Source organism: Myotis nattereri, assembly GCF_964212035.1.
Source record: "Myotis nattereri genome assembly, chromosome: 11".
NCBI lineage: Eukaryota > Metazoa > Chordata > Mammalia > Chiroptera > Vespertilionidae > Myotis > Myotis nattereri.
Window position 1 is genome coordinate 48,889,323 of NC_138086.1, and position 24,263 is coordinate 48,913,585.

The 24,263-nt window shown below is 41.6% G+C and overlaps 1 protein-coding gene across 2 annotated transcripts in view; it reads right to left on the reverse strand.

The window, feature by feature from the left end:
• Positions 1-24,263, reverse strand: part of ASNS (asparagine synthetase (glutamine-hydrolyzing)) — an 88,737-nt gene that overhangs the window by 11,372 nt on the left and 53,102 nt on the right. The window contains exons 1-2 of one of the 2 annotated variants that reach the window (XM_081102520.1): positions 6,750-6,868; positions 3,017-3,288 (exon numbers count right to left, since the gene is read on the reverse strand). In XM_081102520.1, coding sequence (XP_080958646.1) covers positions 3,017-3,265 — 249 coding nt within the window. In that variant the 5' untranslated portion in view covers positions 3,266-3,288; positions 6,750-6,868. Of the gene's footprint in view, positions 1-3,016; positions 3,289-6,749; positions 6,869-24,263 lie in introns of those variants that run through there. The other variant, XM_081102521.1, reaches the window with a different exon arrangement.

Below are 24,263 nucleotides of genomic sequence, written 5' to 3' on the forward strand. Positions count from 1 at the left end.
ACAGGAGGTAGTTTATCAATGATGCTCTCTCATCACTGATGTTTCTATCTCTCTCTCCCTTCCTCTCTGAAATCAACAAAAAAATATATATATATTTAAAATTTACATGTTTGTATACATACGGCCTATGAAACATGCTTCATAATTTCACTCACTGCCTTCTGTCTCTAAGCCCTCACAGAACACAGCCCAAAAATGGGGGTTGGCCACCTCCAGGGTCTACAAAGCCACCTCCTGATTGCCTCTCCCTGCTCTAAGAGACCATCAGAGATGATCTGTCACTGGCAGGTGAGGTGTGGGAACCGTCTTCTGCTGACCCTTCTGGACTTAAGTACCTGAGGGATAAGTGACCCTAAAGTATCCAATGATTTTAGCAAGCAGCAGCTTCCCAAACCTTCCTTCCACTAGCATATCATCACCACTCTTGGGCGTAAACTTTGCAGGTAACTCATGGGTTAATGATTCACATGTACCACCTCCCACTCTCCTGAGAGAGAAGCTCCCATATCTTGCTACCATCTGGAAATCACAGTGACCTTGGACTTGGCTGCAAGGCCCTGCTGCTCCCTGCAGGGAGAGGGCCTCCTCTATGCCCCAGCCTTTACTCAGATTCCTCCTCTCCTTGCCTTATTCTCCTTCCACTCCCCATACACCTCAGGCTGCATTTTAGTGATAGTAGTAAATTTTATTTTCATCAACAACAGGAGGGTTTTGGAGCTTCTGTTGCAGACTACTTTACAGCCTAAAATGTCCATTCTTTAGACAGATTTCTACTCACACTGGATTACCACAGATGTCAGATAGAAGCAATGGAACCTCTCTGCTTTTGACAATACAACATACTTTGCTGATTTACAATAGAAATATTTTAAAAATACTTAACTTTTTATAACTATTAACAAAACGCACAAAAGAAGCAATGCTGTTCAAGTAAAGAAGGAATTTCCTGTCTTGTTTAAGGTGAAAGTCAGGCTAATAGAACCATAATACAACCTAGCACTCTTGTGTATTTGGTACTAATCTGGCTTAGTAAGAATGGAGTTTTAACGGCTCCTCTCCTGGACTCCACTAGCATGAAATTCCATTCTTACCTTCCCTGTTCACCATTTTGTCTTCAGACACCTAGATAAATGATGGCTGATGTATATATACTAGGCCCTTAATAAATGTGAAAGGCATTTGATGAATAACTATAAGAACTTTTCAAATGAGAAGTCTGTAATGGAGTGTTCCTATAAGCAGACAACAAACAATGGCAAAAGCTACGGTTTAGAGATAAAAACTAAAAGTCCAAAGGGTGGTTAGAATATGAAACCCTACTCATGAATAGGTGTGTATCAAGAAGGCTCAAAAAATACCCAGAGATATGAACCTTGAATGAAATCTGGCTCAAAACCAATAAACAAACTAACAATAAAAAAACCCAGCCATAAATATATTCCTGGGAAACTTGGGGAAATATGAACTAGATATTAGAAGGTATTATGGATTCTTAGTTTTTTGGGGTTTTTTTAAATATATTTTATTAATTTTTTACAGAGAGGAAGGGAGAGGGTAGAGAGTTAGAAACATCAATGAGAGAGAAACATTGATCAGCTGCCTCCTGCACACTCCCTACTGGGTATGTGCCTGCAACCAAGGTACATGCCCTTGACCAGAATCGAACCTGGGACCCTTCAGTCTGCAGGCCGACGCTCTATCCACTAAGCCAAACCAGTTAGGGATGGATTCTTAGTTTTAATAATAGTATTGTTATTAGGTTGGAGAATGTCCTTATTCTTAAGAGATATATTCTTGCACTTTAGATGTCATAGTATGTTTAATATACTCTAAATACAACAAAAAAATAAATGTGTATGTGTATAAATATAGAGAAACAGAGATAAAGCAAATATGGCAAAACATTAACAGTTATTCAATTGGTTTTCATTGTTCTGTTCCTTTTAAAATTAAAAGTTGGAAAGAAGGATGACAAAAACCCCTGCAAATTTTAGATTTAAATTTTCTTATGAAACAATAGCCAAATAATTCCACATTGGAAGGTTCTTAGTAAGTTTACCATAGCTTCCTCAGGTCAGAATTTCCATCCCCTCACCCATTCTCATCCTGAGTAAACTTTTATCAGATTATAAAGCTGTTCCAATTTTAATGCTGCTAAAAGTCCTACTTCTTGCATTTAATTGCATCTGGCCACCTTTCTGTCCTTTGTTCTGATTAAGTGGAAGAATGCAGTCACCATAAATATCTTAAGGACAACATTATAGAAAAACTACAAATATGATCACCTCCAAACTATTAAATCTCAAATCTCTGTGCTCTTAGAATGATATTCCAACTCCATACTATACCAAGTCCTACTTGATCTGGTCCTGCCTGCCTTCCCAACCCTAACTTGTTTTCTTAAGACAATCTGAGGACTGCTTCCCGCCTCAGGGCTTCTACACCTGCCAGTCCCTCTACAGGAAATGCTCTTCCCAGTGCTGGCTGATGCTTGTCCATTGCCTCTCAGTTCCAGTGTCAATTTCTCAAGAGACCCCCTCTGACTACCCTTCCCAAAACTGGATCTCCCATATCCACCAGCTCCATATTCATGTTGTCAGGATGATGTTATATGTACAATGACTTTTTTTGTCTGCTCCCTAAATAGAATAAGCTTCTTTACAGTGCAGACCTACCTCTCTTATTTACTACTGAATCCGCAGCACCTAACACCAAGCCTAGCACAGGCTCTAATTAACCTTTAAATTCATGATGGGGGGTGGGGGGAGGACACTAAGAGTTAAAGAACCTGAATTGTAATTCCCATTTTATTTTTTATCTTTTTTTGTGTGACCAAAGTCATTTTACCCTTTTGCTCATCAGTGCCCTGTCTATATAACTGGAACAAATGAGATCATGAACATGGAAAGTGCTCTGAAAAGTAAAAACCATTTTATAAGATATGTAAAAATGATTATACCCAATGAGCTCTAAGGCTTAATCACATCAAGATATCCTCTGGTTTCATTTTGTTTACCTTCCGGTGGTTGTAGATTTCTCCATTGTAACATAGCCACAAATAAGGATATTTCTTTACTCGAATTGGCTGCATTCCAAACAGCTGGTCAACCACCGCCAACCGGTGAAATCCAAAGCAGCAGTTGGTATATCCGTTGACATTCTCAAAGCGAAATGCATCCGGACCCCTGTGTGCAATCTTCATCGCACTCAGGCACTGAACAGAAAGGCAGTCATCGCTGCCAAAGAGGGCCCAAATGCCACACATGGTGCAGTGAAGAGACGTGTTCTCTATGGAGGGAAAAGCAGACCCGTTAAAGACTCAGTATCCAATCCGAGTTTGTATTAAATCTTGATTCCAAAAACTTGCATAAACCATTTCAAAGACTGAAATATAAACTATCTACTGCATAGGATGGCAGGCCAACAGGAGTAGAAAATAACTTCATTTACTTACAAGTATTCAGGAAAGATGGGTGGCCTTTTTGTCCAGCCAGCTATAGCAGCTTAGCACCCGAAGCCTGCATCTCTCACTTTGGGATTTGGTCAGCTAGAGCTGGCAGTGTTCAGGCCACATTCTATTCTGCATGCGAGGTTCACTCCCAAAATACAGATGACATCTAGGCTGGCTTCTGCCCAGAGACCCCACCCTACTCTCTCCAGCCCAGAATCTCAAAAGCCCTCAAAAGTCCATGAGACTCTCTAGATTACTACAGTATCCTCAGGGGTCTCCTAGACAATTAAATGTACTCTCTTTACCTGTACTAAGCGCACATAGAAGGTAGCAGGTAGAATGGAAGATGATACATGCTGCTAAAGTGTAATATGAAGATATACAGCTGTTATAAGCGTTTCACAACTTCTAGTTTACCACTAAGTGATTTATTCAAATGTGATAAAAGAAATTATAAAGAGAAAAGGAAAGCAATATTATCTGATACAGATATTCTGGCTTTATAACAACAACAAAAATTACATTGGCAGAAATACACAATGTTCACCATCAAATTGCCCTAAAGGATGTTCTCAAATATATTTGTCTCAAAACTGCTCTGGTCAGTAAAAAAGCAGAGTAGATGGGCCATAGACAGTGATGACATCTCTGAAAAACAGCTGGGTTCATCCCGTAGGCCAATAAGTAAATAGATAATTCCTACAAATGTTAATCATCTGGCAATTTCAAATTTTCAACTGTGAAATAAAGGGCTGTTTTATTTGGATGCTGCCAGCTCAAAACAGTTACTTTATCAAAATAGTAATTTGGAAATGACTGATTTTGGTATTTTTTAAAAATGTAAATTTGCAGCAAATGCCTAGATAATTTGGGACAAAGATCATAAAGAAAAAATATATACTTATGTTATATCAATCATTTTGAGCAATCTTCTAAGGGTATTTCATTTGTATCTAAATGAACCTCAGAGCTTCATTTGGCCTCTTAATGAGACTAGAACAAATTAATTGATTATGGTATTAACACAAGCAACTGGGAAATACAGTATATGTCTTATGCCAGTCCCTTCCACACACTGGGCCAAATACCCAACAATGTGATTTAGTGGGAAAATTCACTGAGATTTAAGTATGACTATTGATAATTCACCTACTTTTCACTCCATACACACACACACACACACACACACACACATACATACATACAATGGAATGTTACTAAGCCATAAAAAAGTTCGTCATCTACAACGAATTATATGGACCTTGAGGTTATAATGCTAAGTGAAATAATCAAAAGAAGATAAACACTATATGATTTAACTTATACATGGAATCTAAAAAATAAAACAAAAACTCATAGATATAGAGAACAACAAATCAGTGACTACCAAAGGAGAAGGGGGTTGGAGGATTGGCAAAAGGTGCGAAGGGGGTCAATTGTGTGGCAATGGATAATAACTAGACTTTTGATAGTGATCATTTTGTAGTGTACACAGCTGTCCAATTACAATGCTGTACAACTGAAACTTACATTTTACAAAAAGTGGGCTGGAAAAATGCTTTGAAAATCACATGAGGTCATTAGCCAATCACTTATTTACCTAGGTCCTACTAATGTTGCTTAGAGAATCCCATTGTTAAGCCTGCTAAAGATAAATACTAACCACTAACTTGGAAGGGAAAAAGGGGGTCCAAGTTTGTGAAGCACATTTACTTCTCCAGCAGAAAAAAAGCAAGATTAAACCCATCACCTATTGTATTTATTGGAATCAGTCTCATTAGAGGGCAAAGGTCCTACTGCTGTTACTTGTTCCCGGTAATTATCCATATTTCCTCATAAACTTCTAGATCAGTGCTGTCCAACACAAATAGCCACATATGTAACTTTAAATATACTAGTAGCACCATTAAAAAAAGGAGAGAAAATGTGAAGTTAACAATAAATATATTTTATTTAGCACATTTTACCAAAAATAGAATCATTTAAACATTTAATCAGTATTAACAATTATCGAGGAGGCATTTCTCAATTGGAACTAGCACATCTCAACTGGGACTAGCCAGCATTTCAAGTTCTCAATACAGTCACATATGGCTAGTCCCTGACGAATTGGATAGTGGTTTTGGTGCGTTACACTCTAATTACCAACTACTTAAACTTCATGTCACTTTATTTTTACATTAAGATCTGAGCAGCCAACTCCGATCAGGTTCAAGACCAGTTGTTGCTGCTTCTTTTTTTTTTAATTCTCACCCAAGGATATTTTTCCCATTGATCTTTAGAGCGTGAGAGTGGGAGGGAAGGAGAGAAGAGGGGAAGAGAGAGACATACACATGGACTGGTTGCCTCCCACACACCCCCTGATCTGGGCCGGGGATCGAACCAGCAACTGAGGTACTTGCCCTTGACCGGCAATCGGACCCTCGACCCTTTGGTCCACAGGTGATGTTCTAACCACTGAACAACCGGTCAGGGCAAGACTAAATTGCTTCTAATTAATCTGATTGCAATGCGATCAATCAATGAAAAAGAGTTCTCGGTGCTTTTAAATTATTATTAGTCAAGCTCCTAGAGCAACAGATCCTGGGTCTGTGGGCCACGGGAGAAGAAAACTGGTCTTTTATTCAAAATAGTAACATTAATATGAAGTTAGTTCAATTGAGCAGATAATCCACTGAAAACGAGTAAGCCAGTTCTTCTGCCTTTTTCTGTACCACCGCCGCCTGTCGCCCTCAACATTCTCTTTCCGTAGGTTGTGTTCAGCAAGTCACCTGGGTCGGGGGAGGGGGTGTTTAGGTAAAAGAGGCGCAGCCAGAGGTGAGAGGGAAAGTGCAGAGCCCGAGGCCGAGACCCACAACCCCGACTCCGCCCCCTTCTGGACCAGGACCAGGCAACCAAATCCCCCTGGGACGCAACAGCACCCGGCCACGTGCACCCTCCAGCCGGTGCCCGGGAAGGTCTCAGGACTGCGACAATTTCCACAGGCCTCCACGCAATAAAAAATAATAAAAAATAATAAAATTCACAGGGGGCAACTTAGGCTGCCGCTGCCTCCCCTCTACGCTCACGGACCCCGCCCTCTGCGGACCACGACCGAGGTCTTTCCCCTCCCGGGGCGCCCGGCTGCGCCTCAATAGGCCCCGCCCTCTTCACCCGGCAGGAGCCGCAGCATCCGCTGAGCCCGGAGCCGCATCTGCCCTCCCATCTGCGGGGCCAGGCAGCATCCTCCTCCCGCCCCCGGGGCAGCCCCGAGGCTAGCGGGGAGAGGCGCTGCGCTGGGCGCGGGAGCCGGGCTTACCTGGGCGCGAGCGGGGCGGGTGAGCAGGTGGCACGGGGAGCACAGACCTGGGCAGCCGGCAGCAAGCGGGCGGGGCGGCGCGGCCGGCCTCCTTTCACTTTATACCGCCGACCTCCTGTAATGCGTGCGGGAAGTTTCATCATGCCCGCGGGAGCCAACCAGCGCGCAGGGGCGTGGCCGTGGGAGTGGGCGTGGCGGGCGGGAGGGCGGGACAGGGCGGGGAGCCAGGGGTGCGAGGAGCTGGGAGGAACTCCTTTTTCCAGCTCCTTCATGTGTTACTGCACTTGCTGAAGAATAGCTTCAGAGGTCAGTCCAGGGACCCACTGACACCTGGGTTACCTTGCCTGCTGTTCTGACAATTAGGGGAACTTTTGCACTGGGTTCTTAGGGAAGGTTATTTTGCGTTGTAATGAGATGGATAGCATTGTGGAGATGAAAAAAAATAATTTCCCTTCTTGAGTGCTGTGGCTCTACAGAGTTCTCATCACTTTAGTACAGTGATGGCGAACCTTTTGAGCTTGGCGTGTCAGCATTTTGAAAAACCCTAACTTAACTCTGGTGCCGTGTCACATATAGAAATTTTTTAATATTTGCAACCATAGTAAAAGAAAGATTTATATTTTTGATATTTATTTTATATATTTAAATGCCATTTAACAAAGAAAAATCAACCAAAAAAATGAGTTCGCGTGTCAGAGGTTCGCCATCACTGCTAGTACTTAGAATTTCAGGATGGTGGGAACCCCAGCCATCTCTCATTTCCTTAGTTTAAAAATAGAAACATAAGGAGGTTATAAGACATATCTATGGTCATATAAGCAGTCAGTGGTAAAATTTTCCAAATTGATTGCAGTAGCCCCTCAGCATCAGAGCTCCCTCATATCCTTAATTGCAAGGTAATCGGGAGGACTAGCTCCTCCTCACTCCTAAGAGAGTGTCTGATACACAGATGCGGGCTCACAAATAGTTGCTAAACTAATGAACAGTGGGGCAGATAGGAATAGCTGGTAGGGCATCCTCTTTTCATTAAATACAAACTAGATTTCATTATGCTCTCCCTCAGCAGAGTTACATTTCCCCTTCTTTGGATATGCAGCCCAGTGTATTTGGATTTTGTGATGGATCACCTTTAAACTTGTGAGGTGGTTGTACTGTTTGTGTTCCACCAGATTGTCACCTTCTTGGTTGTGTTGAGGTCTTCACCTTTTGAGTCCCAGGGTCAGCTCAGTGGATACTACTAGGTAGATCCTCAAACATGTATTCAATTTGATTCCTCATTACATTTGGTTGCTGACAAATTTCATTTTCAGGAAGAGACTGAACTCCAGTGTGAATTTTACCACTAACTGCTTATATGTCCATAGCTATGTCTTAAAACCTCCTTATGTTTCTATCTTTAAAATCTTTAAAATAAAATCAGGGCGTTTCTTCTCCTGACTCCCTTACCACAAAATTCCTCTCCTGTAGTCCACAGTGCCTGCCACCTGGCCCTCTCCATATCACCTTCTCTTCAGATTCCAGGAACTGCTCTCTCCTCTTCCCTTCAGTCCCAGCCCTTGGGTGCTGAACTCTCTTGCTTTTCCTAAACCTGCCCAGCACTTCTGTAATTAGTCCCCACTGGGCTTCCTATCAGAACCCTACCAGATACACTGATCTAAGATAAACTGAGGATGTGGTGGACTTAACTACAGTGGGAGATGATTCATATACTCTCTTAATTTTTAGACACAAATGAAAACTAAATTACCTTGGCCTATTTTCCCACATCTTATCCTACCCCCACATTAAAACCTCCTTCTAAAAGTAGCCTTGGAACATTTAAAATTCTTTGACCTGAGTCACTGAGGAATCAGAATAAAATCCTCCTCTACCAAATGAAACCTTTAGGCTACCTTGTAATAGACTGCACTTGTTCAGCCCTGAGAGCATTAATTAAAATGAAGTAAAATAAAATAATTTCAAAGTTCTTTTAAATAACAACTAAATTGGTTTTTCTTAATTATTTTTTGTAGGTGGATCCATCTTCTAGAATTTTTTTTGGTGTAGTAATTATACTATACCACATGATGGTAGTAGCTATCCTTTGATATTCATTGACTAAAAATATATACACAATAAAAAGCTTCATTCATGTTAATAACACTTAAACTAAAGTTGCATTTTATTCAACCCAATATATCTTTGTAAAATTAATATTTGTTAATGAGTAAGACATATTTATTAAGTCTTTACAAAATGCTATAAAACCATTCGGATTTGCCAGCCTCTGTCAATAAGTCCAGAGCTACTAGGAGCCTATGTCCCACATGTTAAATAACACTGAATGAGAGTTTCAATTAGTTTATAAGCCCACCTCAGCCCCCCAAATAGAACATGCTTCTAGAACAGGCCACATTGTTAGCACTTTCCTAAACACTAGATGGGTTTCCAGCAATAGAGCCACCTTTGGATCGCAATAACCAGAGCGCTTGACCTAGGACCCACAGTTGAGCTTTTTGCCGAGTATGAATTTGCTCATTCAGAGCAAAATTCAGGATGCCACCTGTGTGGGTAAGCTCTCGTGATACAGGATGGAGTCAGAGTGCGATAAAATGGAGCTGGAGCCTCCGAACTCTTGCCCTGCCCAGCAAATGTTAGCTGCAGACCTTCTCAGCAGCCTGTGCTGCTGTTTCTCTGCTATTTGATCTAATTTTTAATGATGCTTTTTACCAGGTGTTAAAATGCAATTTGAAATAGGACTTCTGACCTTCAGTTCTGTGTCCCCTACTTCTCTTCTGATTTCATAGAATTCCCTGTGATGCCTACATTTAAATCAGCAGGTCAACTAATAATATGAAAAATTCCAAAGTTCCAAGAAGAATTAGTCTATCATGACACTCTTTGACTTGTCACTCCAGGATCTGTTACTTGGCCTCAGTAAAACAAAAAAGGGAATATTAACACAGGTTGTGTTCATATGCATTTTGTAGTAGCACAGAGTTCATAAAACTGGGAACCATCTACTCTTCCAACAAAATGTTTATGTAGTCCCAAATATAAGACTAGTGGATAAAAAGGGAAAAAGAATGGGGTGGGGAAGAGATTAACCAAAGAATTTATATGCATATATGCATAATCAATGGACACAGACAATAGGGTGGTGAAGGCCTAGGGGAGAGTGGGAGGGAGGAGGTCAATGGGAAAATGGGGGGGGGGGACATCTATAATACTTTCAATGATAAAGATAAATTCTTTTAAAGGAATAAGAAAACCCTGGGAAAAGGCAAGTGGATGACAGGAAGGGACAAAAATGGGAGGAAAGTATTAAAGCTATATCTTTGAGCCATACAGTAAGAAATTACTCAGGGGGGAAAAATGTTTGTTTGACTGGGCTCTTTATTTCTCAGGGTGGGGAAGGAACTTCATACCTAGCTATTTGGAGGTTTCCCAGTTTGCTGTTAGGTAAGAGAAGGTACTTCAGTATTTATTTGCGTCAATCACTATGTTTTAAAACAATTCACTATTAAAGCTTTTCTGAAAGAAAAGGTTTATTTAGTCAAATGCTAGCCAGAAAAGGACCAGGACCTGGGAATGAAGTCTGAACCACCAACACCAACTCTAGTTGGTGAAGACAGCACACCTGTCATCCTGAGTCGAAAGCTCTTTTTTACATTATGTTTTGGGGAAGAAAGATTTTAAGTTGTTCTGAAAGAGTTTACATGGTTACAGGGAAGGGGGAGCCAGAAAAGATGGAGTGGGGATGGTTTTATGATAGCTGCAGTCTGTAAGGAAGAAATATTTCCTACTTTTGATTGGTTGCAGCCAACAATCCTGCAAGTTCTTGCATAAGCAGGATGGGGTGACATCTAGTGGGCTGGTTGGCTAATAAATGCCGGGAGGTTGGTTGAAATCTCCAACATAACATTCGGGCCCACAGCTATTAACTGGTGAACTACTTCTGTCCCTTTCTCTCTCTCTGGCCATTGTAATTCAATTTATGACATCTCGTAATTTTTCTCTTGTCAACCACTTGCTATAACTATCCTCTTCTATATTTTCTTTCCCCCTCATCCTTTAATTGTAATTCTTAGCCTTTTCAGATCAACTCAGATTCTACCTGGAATACTTATTACTGCATAAATACTAGCTGAATTATCAAATGGCTAGTTGGAGTGGAATAATTAGAAGAGCAGGATGTTCTCTCTTCACTGTGGCTGGGACTGCTATACCATTAACCGAACAAAGTTTCCCACCGTCCTGGTGTAGTCAGCTACCTGTATTCCAACGATTAACCTATGTGTATTCCAGTCTTGGGTGACACAGTTCAAATGCAGCCATGTAAGCTGCATCTTATTCACAGCTCATCAACAGCCAGCTGGTTAGGGGCATCCACTGATAGTCTCACTACCCCTCCAGCCTCCATAGAGTCTGCCTAGAGTAAGTCACTGTTTCTCTCTCTCTGTTCAGACCACTCAGTACCAATCCCTCAGTTCCCCGTTTCTCCTGGACACAGTGACCCTCTAGCAGCCACCCCAATTTAAGTCCTCTCAAAAAAATCTCCTAGTACTCCAAAGAATGAAAATAAAGACCATGTCCAGTAAGGGCCCCGGCAATCAGAGTAGGAGACACTGCCTGTCTTCCCTCCCAATGTGTATACCTTGGAGCATAATAAGCCTTTATCCCAGCAAAGCTGAGGAAGCCACAGTTGTGCCCTGTCCAGGGCTGGGTATTCAAACTGAACAGGTAAAGGCCCAGCAACTATAACCTCCTATCTCTGGCGCTGAAATTGGCTAGCTAGCCACTCACTCCCTCCAAGCTCAGAACTAGGGTGTTAACTAACCCATGTTTCCCTGGCTTGGTTCTCAGCAAGCTCTCTTGGCAGAGAATCCATATTGTATGGGTGAGAGGATGCAGGTTTAAATAAGTTACTTCATCTCTCATCTGTAAAATACCTATTTGAAGAGAATTAAAAACAATGTTTGGGACGTACTAAACACAATCCTCAGAATCCAGCAGGGGGGTGATAAATGGCAGTTATTATAGAATATGATTTGGTACCTGCCCTTGGAATGTGTACACACATCAGCTGCACATCAGAGTCCTTGCATCTAGATCTCAGAGATTAAGAGACCGCTAGCCTGCCGCCCCTCCCCACTTCAGATTAGAGACCACTTCGGACCAGACACTCCCCTGCTCTCCACATAGGTCATCCTCTTTTCTGCCTCACAGGACTGCATGTGAAAGGGGGATGTAAAATTAAAGGGATGACCCTAACTGGTTGGCTCAGTGGATAAGCGTCAGCCTGCAGACTGAAGGGTCCTGGGTTCGATTCTGGTCCAAGGCACACGCCCAGGTTATGGGCTTGATCCCCAGTAGGGGGCGTGCAGGAGGCAGCTGATCAATGATTCTCTCTCATCATTGATGTTTCTATCTCTCTCTCCCTCTCACTTCCTCTCTAGAATTAATAAAAATATATTTTTAAAAAATAAAAATAAATGGATGGATACTGAAAAGATTATAAAAACAAATTTTGAAAATGTTTCTAACAAATCTCACCAATATAGATGATCATTACTTGTCAGTTTTAGGTAATGGATTTACAAATTGAAAGTCAAAGAAAAAAGATCTATATTCTCTTGTGGTTCACAGTCCTGGCTATGAACCAGTATCACAATGAAACCCCAGAACAGCAGATTCTGGGACTTTACCCCAGAGACAATGAATACATAATTCTGGAGAGGAGCCCAGACATGGTTATATTTCAAATTATCCCTGCTGATACATATGGGTATTGGAAGTGAAAATCACTGACCTAAGCTCACATTTAGGAATATGGGCTTGGAAAGCACCAGGAAAATGACAGCAATTGCTTAAGATGATGGAGTTCTGCACATTTTGGGGGGCGGGGAGGGCGTGGTTCCAAATGTTTTATTACAATACTCTTTGAATACTAAATTTAGAAAATATTAATTATAATTGTTTACAGAAAAAAGTGCGGTCTGAATAGAGAGCAGGTAGCAAGAGAAAGGGCGCCTGGACAGGGAAATGGAGAGGGAGTTGTGCGGATATGGACAAAGAAATATCATCCCCAGGAAGCCTTCTGTCCTGCCACCACCTCCTCCAACTCTTCCCAGGCCCAGCCCATAGCCAAGCATTCACCTTGATACCTGTGTGAGGCAGAGCCATGGAGGTGTGAATGCTGCAAGGTCAAGGGTGTCCCTGGTTGACACAAGTGCTGAGAAATCTAGATGAGAGGGAGCTATAGGGACGGCTGCGAAGTGCTTTCCCTTTCAAAACTCCCATCTCAGTTAAGCCACTCAACAACCTTGCAAAGTCAATTAAGACAAGGATGTGGAAAAATTGGAACCCTCATACATTGGTGGGAATGTAAAATGGTTCAGCCACTGGAGAAAACATTTTGGCAATTCATCAAAAAGTTAAATATAAAGCTACCATATGACTCAGCAATATACTCAAAAGAATTGAAAAAAATTACTCAAAGAAGTTCATATACAAGAATGTTTATGCAACATGCTTATGAATGTTTATGCAACAAGTAGTGTTAATGCAACACTAGTCACAATTGCCAAATTGACCAAATGGCCTTTGATGGATGAATGAATGAACAATCTGTGGTAAATGCATTCAGTAGAATATACATATGTAGGTACAAATGTAGGCACAACAAGGGATGAATGAGCCTCAGAAGCATTACCCTAACTGAAAGAAGCCAGACACAAGGGTCACATATTGTATCATCCCATTTATATGAAACTAGGGGCCTGGTGCACGAAATTCGTGCACTGGGTGTGTGTGTGGGGGGAGTGTCCCTCAGCCCAGCCTGCCCCCTCTCACATACTGGGAGCCCTCAGGCGTTGACCCCCATCACCCTCCAATCGCAGGATTGGCCCCCAGCCCAGGCCTGATGCCTCTGGCCCAGGCATCAGGCCTGAGCAGGGGACCCCCAGACCCCTCCCATTGCTGGCTCTGCCCCTTGCCCAGGCCTGATGCCTCGGCCAGAGGCGTAGACCCCCATCACCCTCCGATCGCCTGATTGGCCCCTTGCCCAGGCCTGACACCTCGGCCAGAGGTGTCAGGCTTGGACAGGGGACCCCCATCTCCCCCCGATCACTGGCTCGGACCCCTGCCCAGGCCTGAGGCCTCTGGCCTAGGAATCATGCCTGGGCAGGGGACCCCCATCTCCCTCTGATCGCTTGCTCCACCCTCCGCCCAAGCCTGACGCCTCTGACCCAGGCTTCAGGCCTGGGCAAGGGGACCATCATATCCCCCCAATCCCCGGCTCCACCCCCCCAGCTCCCCGCGGTTGCAGGCTCTGCCCCTGCCCAGGCCTAACGCCTCTGGCCTAGGTGTCCGGCCCGGGCAGTTTAGACCCGCAGCTGCAGCGGCCCGGGATCGTGGGCTCTGCTTTAGGCCCAGGCAAGGGACCCCTAGCTCCTGGGACTGCCAGCTTCAACCGTGCCCAGCTCCCATCGCTGGCTCCACCCCTACTTCCTGCTATCACTGGCCAGAGCGGCAAAGGCGCCTGATTCTCTGATCATGGCTGGGGGGCAGGGCAAAGGCGGCCCCAGGGCCACCTTTGCCCTGCCCCCCAGCTCTTACCTCCCCCCTGGGTTTCCGATCACTGTCAGTCTTCCTGCGTTCCCTTTTGCCTCCCTGCATTGTGCCTACATATGCAAATTAACTGCCATCTTGTTGGCAGTTAACTGCCAATCTTAGTTGGCAGTTAACTTCCAATCTTAGTTGGCAGTTAATTTGCATATAGCCCTGATTAGCCAATGAAAACAGTTCGCCGTACGCCAATTACCATTTTTCTCTTTTATTAGTGTAGATACCCTGAATAGATAATTCCATACCGACAAATGCCAAGAATTTTATGAATTTAATATATTTTTAAGGAATCAATATTTATTTTATAAATAAAATCAGTAAATTTTCTATAGAGTTAAAATGGAATTTCAACTGTTATGCTGGTTTCTGGACAAAACTGTACTCATCTCTCACCTTAATCCTCTGTTTGACAAAATAAGAGGATATTAAACCCAGAAGATGGCTCAATAAAAATGGGAAACATCTGGGGGAAATATTTTTCTACCCGTTTTACAAGAATAAAAAGCAATTTATGTTCGAGAGAAATCAAGTGATTTTCCAAGGACACATAACCAGAAAAAGTTCATTAAAGATTTCAATTTAGGTTTGTCCAAATCTGGAGCCCATTATCTTTCTACCACAAGAACTTCCTAGGATGTAGAAGGCTGGAACTCTACTATAGCATTGCTCACCTACAGAATGGCTTTCACTAGGATAAACAAAAAACACAAAAAACAATAAGTACCCTCTCTTAAAATGAAACACAAAATGAAAGGAAATTATATATGCACATTCCTAAACTCAACTCCATTCACAATTTAGAGACCCACTGTAAAGGCTGGAAGAATTTATAATTCTTTTAACTGAGTCATTGGAGATTCAGAACAAAATCTTCCCCTTCTAACTAAAGACCAGGTGAGTCATCTCTCTGAATTACCATATGATACATGTATGCCCTTGACCTAAACGAACACATCCTGGCTCAGCCCAGAGAGTGTCAGTTATACTAATAACTAAGATTTTTAAAAAATGTTGATATGGTTGCTATGTAAATCTACTAAATCAATGCTTCTCAGCCATTCCAGTTTATGGATGACTTTTCTAACATCACAAAATTATGTGGACCTTTTCCAGATATGCATCATAGAAGCTATATCTTGGTAGTCACTGGTGAGAATATATATGAAAGAATGTCTTTAGAAACCCTTTAAAATAAATTCCTATCTTATCCATCACTAAGGTGCACCTAATTCTTTTTCAGAGATTATTATTCAGTCTACAAAAAATATATACAAAAACAATAACTGTGAGTCCATGAGCCACAGATGAGAAAACACTGAACTAGATGCCCAGCTTAGAGTCCCCAGCCATAGGGCAATGTCATGACTTCAAGGATCTGTAAGCACTTTGCCTTGTGGATTCTTCCCTCTATTAAAAAAAAACAAACCCCAAAATTTATATTTTATAATTGTTAGGGTGCACAGGCAAATATTATTGATATGTTAAAATATTTTTTTAACTTAAAAGTTCATTTTTTCCTTCTGATTTTAAAAGAAATGAAAATATTTTCACTATGGGTCCTCAACACTGTGCCTAATGGAGATGCCAGCCCTGCCCAGGTGTAAGCACCTTCAGGGCAGTGTGTATAGCAAGAACTCACTATTATTTGGGTTATTAGTCAATAATCATAGTCATATTTTTCTCATTGCTTCAATCCAGGGCCTAAAAGGACTTCTTGATTGGAACAGACTGTTGAATCTCAGTGGTAAGGCAGGGGAGGGTGGGTGGGTGGGTGGGAAGAGATCAACCAAAGAACTTGTATGCACACATGCATAACCCCTGGACACAGACAATAGAATGGTGAAGGCCTGGGGCGGGGACAGGACAGGCTAGAAGAGATCAATGGAGGGAAATGGGGGATGAATTTAATACTTTCAACAATAAAGATTTAAAAAAATATAAAACAAACAGCCCAGCTGGCATGGCTCAGTGGTTGAGCATCAACCTATGAACCAGGAGGTCAGGGTTCAATTCCCAGTCAGGGCACATGCCCGGGTTGCGGGCTCATTCCCCAGTGTGGGGCATACAGGAGGCAGCCGATCAATGGTTCTCTCTCATCATTGATGTTTCTATCTCTCTCTCCCTCTCCTTTCCTCCCTGACATCAATAAAAATATATTTTTTTAAAAATAAAACAAACAAAAGGACTTCTTTTTTGGTATTTAAAATGCAGGCTTGAGAAAGTAAACTTCTGATCTTTAATTCTCCACTCCATCGGTTATCTCTCACAATTCCTTTAGTGTATGACTGCTTCTAAACCATAATTCACCAGGTTAAAAAACAGGATAGAAAATTCAAGAAGAGAATTTCTCATTTACAGATATAGCTTTGTATTGCCACACTGTCCTTTTAGACCAGCTAGTACTACACCTCTTGGTTTCACGTGCAAGCCGTATTAAGTTCATAGAGGAATTATTAACATCATCCATCAATACAAGCATTTTTGACTTTAAGAACAACGTCTCTGGAAGCAATGGGAAGGAGAGCTAGAATGTGAACTACTGAGAAGCCGGAGACCAGTAAGGACACAGAAGATGGTGATGCAGCTGTGGAGAAGCCCAGACATTTCCACGGCAAGCTCTGTAGGGCATGGTACCAACTGGACCAGAAAGATGAGGAGGGGGAGAAGTACCAGTTAGTCACTGATGGTCACTCAGCTCCAAATTCACCCAAAGCCTACTCTGTGAAACAAACCAGGGCCTTTCAACGTTTTCCCTTTGCCAGCTGTTACAATGTTAACGTTTGTCAGTAGACAGCACAGGAGGAAGGGTTCTGGAGAAGTGTGTGTCCTTCTCCAGCATCTGCTCCTGGGTCACCGCAGGTTTCCCCAATGGCCAGTAGCTTCCCTATCACTCCCCGCCCACCCCCTCCCGCCCCTGAAGGTTTTGTAGTGGAATGCCTCCAGTGAGACACCTCCCTGTGAACAGCTTTCCTTATCACCCTATACTCTAATCTAGGGCCTAGAGGGCTCATTTCTGGCAAGTTCCACCAGCAATGCACCACAGCGACTTCTCTGCAACCCAGTGAGCTGCTCTGCCCCCTCCAGCAAGGTCTGGCCTTGGCCCGGAAGGGGTGGGTGCACACAATCTCAGCCCTGGGGGAAGTGGCTGCTCCTTTTATGTCTTATTCCTAGATTCATTTAGGTTCTTTTGACCTCTTCCCAGCCCATCTCTTGTTACTTCTATTCCCTTTAATAGTTAATAGTTTTTTATATTAAACTTTCCCATTACTGTGTGGTTTCTGTCCCCTGGCAGGGCCAGACTAATATATGGTTCCTAAATTAAATTCATAATAATAGTAGTTTTATTAATAAATATGAAAAAGAGGGAGAGGAGGAGGTTCAAAAAGAAAAAATTTGTTCTGTTTTGTACATGTTAAACTAAGGTACTTGACAGACATTCAGGAGACAGTGAAAAACAGGATTTTACATTACCTGGTACTTAACCAAAATACACAGTCCTAACTCTACCGACTGAGATGTTTATTGAGATGTAGTATTAGATTAAAGCACAGACACCTGTGCTTTTAAAAAACATCTCCACAGATGGTTCTCATGTGCATTTTCAATATTTGGCAGTACAGTGTGCTGATTAAGAGAAGTTTTATAGTTGGATTATCTGGACTTATATCTTGTTTTACCTTTTATTAGTGCTATTGGTGACTTTGGACAATGCTGAGCCTCTTATGAAAAATGTGGCTAGAATATTTAGCTGTTTACATTGTAAGGATTAAATCAGATGAAGACATGTAAATAGATCTTGGCACATATTTTAGTAAATGATAGGAGTGATTATTTTTCTCATATGTTCTGAATCTGCTTTATTTTTCTACATCCCCCCACATGATATATTATACATTTATGCCCTTGTTTTGAAATTCACCTCTCTAGAAAGTAAACTCCAAGAAAGTTTGCTCCATAGGGCTTGGGACCAAGGTAGGTACTCAACAAGTATTAGTTGAGTGAATAAAGTATATAGATCTGAGCGGCAGCATAATATTTAGGGGACAGAATCAGTTGCTGAAAGAGCAAGAGATGGTTTAATTTTTATAAAATAAAGAAAAAATGTTAGAATTTGCACATAATAAATGTAAATCATACCACTGAAAAAATAAAATAAAACAGAGGCAATATTTTACAAGTAGGAAGAAGATAAGTAAAGACATGTAGGGGTGGAAAAAACATTTCCTCTATCTTCTTAGGTTCTTTAATTAGGATTTCTGATTAAACTGACAAAGGACAGATTAACAGGAGAAAAGGCATACACATTTTATTTGATGTTTATTTTGGCATGTACACAGAGGTCTTCATAGGAAATGAGTGAAGATCCAAAACAGTATTTAGACCCAAGGGCTTATATATCATTTTAATGAGGGTGATAAATGGTGGAGACCAAACAAGATAAATGAGAGGAGTTTGGGCAGTAAACTGTGGGGAGATAAATATGTGGGGAAATTAACGGCAGATATGGGTTACTTATTAAAGTTTTATTTATTTAGAATCATCTTGGTGCTATCTCCACCTGCAGTGATAAAGACTGTTCTTCCCTTCCTGGTATGAGAAAGGGAGACACCTTCACAAAGTGAAATGAATGTCCAGTTTTAGAGTGCTAGAAAGGTAGAGAGCTTTTCTTGCTTCTGCTGTTTCTCAATTGCCTGCTGCTAAGATAATTTAAGGCTTAGAGGCATATTCTGATCCCCTTCAACACTAAGGAGGACAAGTCAGAGAGGCAAGAAGAGAATCAGAAGAAGGTAGAGCAAGAAGCCAATGGAATAATGTGATAGAACAACCAGAGGCTAGTTAACATCTTTAAGGAGGATTGGGAGTGAATCTGTCCCCTGGATTCGGCAATGAGGAAATCCCTGGTGACCTGCTGTAGTGAGGGTAGAGATCGCATATCTCTGGGACTCCAAAAGCCTGATTGGTAAAATCAGTACATAATTCTAATAAGGACAGCATAGTGGAAACTAAGTAAGAAGAGAAGATTTCATTCTAGCTCATTGATGGTCCTAATGTATTTATAGGAAGATTAAATGGTTCACATGGGAACCACGAATCTGCCAAAGACACAAAATTTATTTGTACAGCGCAAGTCTGGGACTCTGAGGACCTTGAACTACAAACACAGGTATCCAAGACCTCCAAATATCAGTATTCTAAAAATAGTTACCTCCATGTGTGACCAGTTGAAACCATGAACCACTAAAATACCAACCTCTTAAGTCAGTCAAACTCATTGCTTAAATAAAATGCTGACTCACAAATGACTTTATATAATTTGACTTCTTGTGTAATTTTACTACTGGGAATGAATTCTTGTCCCCAGGGTAGAAATATTTCTCACTTTTAAAAGTAGTATGTTGGATTCTGGTTTAATGTCAGGTCACTGTGAGTTTGATCACCATAATTCTATCCGTCTCAGATCTGACCACTTCTGGGACACTTCTTGGAAATGTTCACTGTGGAGGCAAAATCTGAGGTTCAAAGCTCAGATTGTGATGATTTAGGAAATGACACATTCCCATGAGATCATCTGATGGCCAGCCTGTCTGCCAGTCTAGTCACCCCCCCCCCCCCCCCGGCCCCATGTTGTATATTATAGCAGTGATACCAGCTGAGGAAGAACACAGCATTCAAAGACTTTTCTTTCTGAAAGTCCACTGGGCAAGGATAGGAAAGACACAGGATGGTAGCTTACTGTGAGGTTATGGTCAAAGGCAGGCTTAGAGGAAGGGCCATGTAAAAAGCAACAGTTTCTTGTTATGAGGCAGAGGGAACAATGCAAGAAGTACCTTTAGGAAGAATAGTGGGGGGAAAAAGAAGGAAAAAGGAAGAAGGGAGAAGGGAGAAGAAGAAAGAGGAGGAGGAGGAGGAGGAGGAGGAGGAGGAGGAGGAGGAGGAGGAGGAGGAGACTATATAATTCAGTATCCAGAAGAAGGGACTGATCTCTGAGAGAAGGGTCCTCTGTTCTCTCCCAATAGGAGAGAAAGGGTAGGAATGAATTAATCAGTTATATGTAAGCCCAGAGAAAAGTAGAAGAGAAGTTGGAAGAGCTTGTACTTCAAGTATTCCATTTCTCCAAGAAATCTGCTAAGAGTGACAGGGTTAGGGAAAGGGCATGCAGGTATTGGTGAAAGTATAGAATACCTGAGAAAGCAAACGGGAGAGGAGATGACTGGGGGGAAATGAGAGGGAAAATGGACATCACTGAGGTGACCCAGAGGCTGGAAATCACTCATTTCTCGTGGTACAACCACTTGGCAGCCAGTATCAGAAGTGAAGAAAGCAGATAGCTGGTGAATACAGATTAATTTGCTCCAATTGGAGCAAACATAAAAGGATGAAAGACCAAGGAAAGTAAGACTTTTGATGAAAGAGGCATTAATATGATGGAATTTGGGTTTGGGACTGCGAATGGAAGGATGTGAAACCATAAACAGATCTGCAGAGAAGGAGAATATAGAGACACTAAAGAAGTCGGCATATTAATAAATTGGACTTATTGGGAGTGATAAGACAAGGAAGGGGTATAAAAATGGAAGATGATGCTGGAAGTGGGGATTATAACATTAGGGGGATTGACAGAACCCGGGTTTGGTTCTCTGTCAGAGAGTCTACTAAAAACTTCCCAAATGAGACTGCTAAGTGGTGTGAAATACCAAGCTCCCCAGGAAATTCTGGGCCAGGGTGTTCACAAATTCCTGATGTCTGGTCATGAACCCTGTGTTGAAAGACCCTTGTGATGCAGACATCCAGTGATGCCTAAGGCTTGTTACATGATACCATCCAAGCCTGACTTCTCTGTCCTAACTACCCCGACACGGATCTGCACACGAGTTGGATTCCAGCCCTAAGTGCGGCTCCCGGGCAGCCCACGCCTCTATTCACGTTTGCCCAAATTCTGACCCTCCAAGACAGGGACAGAGGCATACACTTTAAACCCAATGGAGGCTGGCATATTTCAGCAGGATGTAGTATTTGGGATCTCCACCCCTTTACCTACAGGCCAGGAAGCTGGGAACAAGAATTATTATTAGCTAAAGCTGCTGTTAAGCCCAAGAGGCAGTGCCTTCAGAAAACTACCCAGAGGTGATGGCTTTACTCAGTCAACTGTCAAATGTTGACTGCTCAACTATCAGCAAATCAACCTGTTGACAACGCTAAGCTGAGTTTATTGTTTACTATGGTAAGAGAGACGGGACCACCAGCTTCCTTAGAGCTTTGGCAGTGTCTCAGGGAGGGGGGAAGGGAATGAATAGCAAGATTAGAATCTACTGGAAACTAGAAGTTTGACTTAAAGTGGTTCTTTCTAAGAAGCAGGGAGCAGTCAATTAGGTGTGGGTAGGGATCACGGTGCAAGTCCAGGATTAGTGAAAATAGCAAGACATTGATTTTGAGGCAAGAGATTAAAAGAACTTTGGTGCAAACTCTCTGTTGATGCTTTCCTTTGAGGAGTTGGTGGGTCTGCATTAGTTTCCTATTGCTACTATAGCAAATCACCACAAAATGTAAACAGCACGAAGTTATTATAGTACAGCCCTGGAGGTCAGAAGTCCCAAAATCAAAATGTTGACAGGGTTGCATTGTTTCTGAAGACTTACAGGGATGAGCTATTTCCTTACACTTTACAGCTTGGCTCATGGCCTCGTCCTCACATCACCCTGACCTCTGTCTGCTTCCAGCCTCATCTCCTCTCGTTCTCTGAATCTGACTCTGACTCTCCTGGGAGAAAGGAAAGATGGAGGTGGGCCTGTGGTGCTAGGTCTGTGAGCCAGGCTGTCAGGAAAGACATGCAACTCTGAATTGTGGAGGAGGCTTTGGTTGCTGGTTTCTCATTTCCACAGAGAAAGAATACGAAGGGGCTGCCTATTTCTAGCATTTGGTGAATGCCTGGTTTTAACGTTCTGTACATGCCAGTATCTTTTATATGTGTTTGTATCTTTTTTGAAGAAGTTCATTCATTCAAAAATATTTATTTATTCAGACCTTCCCATGTGTCAAGAACTATCCTAACCCTGGTAACACAATGAACAAAACCGATAAAGACAACTCTATCCACTGGAACTGACATGCTGATGAAATTATCACCACTGTAGTAATTATTCTCCTTATCTCCCCTGCCCCATACCCACACACACTGTGTTATAAATTGTTTAGCACATTTATTTGCCTTTAGTTCTCCTGCCCAAATGAAACACAATGTGGAAAAGACTTGCTCCTTAACATTTGTAGAACTGATGAATGGTGATTACAAAGAAAATGGCTAGAATAATAGATTGCCTTCATTATGCCTGTATCAGATTTAGAGAAGTGTTCCCTTTTGTCCACAGGCAAAATTAATACCTGCCTCCCTCTGTAGTCTCAAGCTTCTATTTCAGCCCAATGGCAGCAGGTTTGGTTGAGTTGACGTCTTTGTCTCCACCATATTGGGAGTACCTTTGATACTGAAACTAACTGAAGTACAGCTACATTCGCCGGCACTAAGAAGACTCAAATATTTATCCAGTTCACATCAATGTTGATTTTTCATTATATTTAATTACTAGGTAATCTCTCATATCAAAGAGTTAAAACTACAGCTAAGATATGACTTGGTGCTTAAGCCCCAGTGATATAATTGAGTTAGGATGTGACCATAAGCAACTTGCATTCCCTCCTGAGGTTTCTACGCCTGTTAAACAATGAGTGCTAGTGAATACACTCTCAGATTCCTTGTAGTTCTAGAATTCTAAGCATTAAATAGATGTGAATTAGGAAAATATGGCACACTTAAGTAGTGAAAATACTATTGATTGATCTTCAAAAGATCAAACTTATCTCATATAAAACTCATAATATTTTAAAGTATTTTATTCCTTTGTAAAATTATTTATAGTGATGGACTTGAGTTTCAAAGACATAACCCTGTCAAGATCAAATGGTTGCTCAGTGTTTGTCCAGCATTTGAACCCAAATCTATTTGATCTGAAGTCCAATGCATTGCTCATGTAGTATGAGGCTCACTCAGATGGGTGGCTTCACTAGGATAGAAACCAGTCCCTTTGTTATTGGGGGTTGTACTTTGTTATTAAAGGATATAAAAGAAAACAAATTGTCATGGATTAACAGTATAAAATTATCACTATAATATTATCACTAGGTAATTTTGCTGACTCCTGCTCCATTCACTTATTGGAATTTATAAGTGCTGGAGATATTAAAACTTCTTTGAAATGCACTATTAAGGATGAACTCAGTTTCTACTAAGCAAAAGCACTTGAGCTATCATTACTTCCTTCCCCATCCAATGCCTCCATAGACTCCCATACAAACCCAAATTATTATACAAACGATATGCCTTTGGCCTCAGGACCCACAGTCATGAGATACTGCTGGCTGAGTACGTTCTCTAAGCTCTGAAACAAAAGAGGGTTTTTATAAAAAGTTTTGATTTGGTTGACATATAGATTTCAAATATGAAATCCTTTTTAAACATCAAACAATTTCAAGCACCATAAATTATACTTTCAGTAAGCCTTTGATTGTGGAAATAGATAATAAAAGGCTACCAAGATTTAAGTAACTCTTTAGATAAACTTGAATTTCCTTCAGCATAATAATAGCATCTATGTGTATCTAAAAAATAACATATGCATGTGGGCAAAAGATCTTGCCTCAGAGTCAGCTAGATTGATATAATTTTTAAGTCCTCTTTCAACTTCCATTGCTTATTCATGTTAAGTAACTTTTCTTGAGGCAGGGCCATTCTAAGGACATAGACTTTGAGAACAACAGTGTATCTGGCTGAAAAATAAGTTTGATTTTGTATTAGTGTATACATGTGTGTAAGTAGTGTGGGTAACGGTGGGTGGTACAAAGGAGATTAGCCCA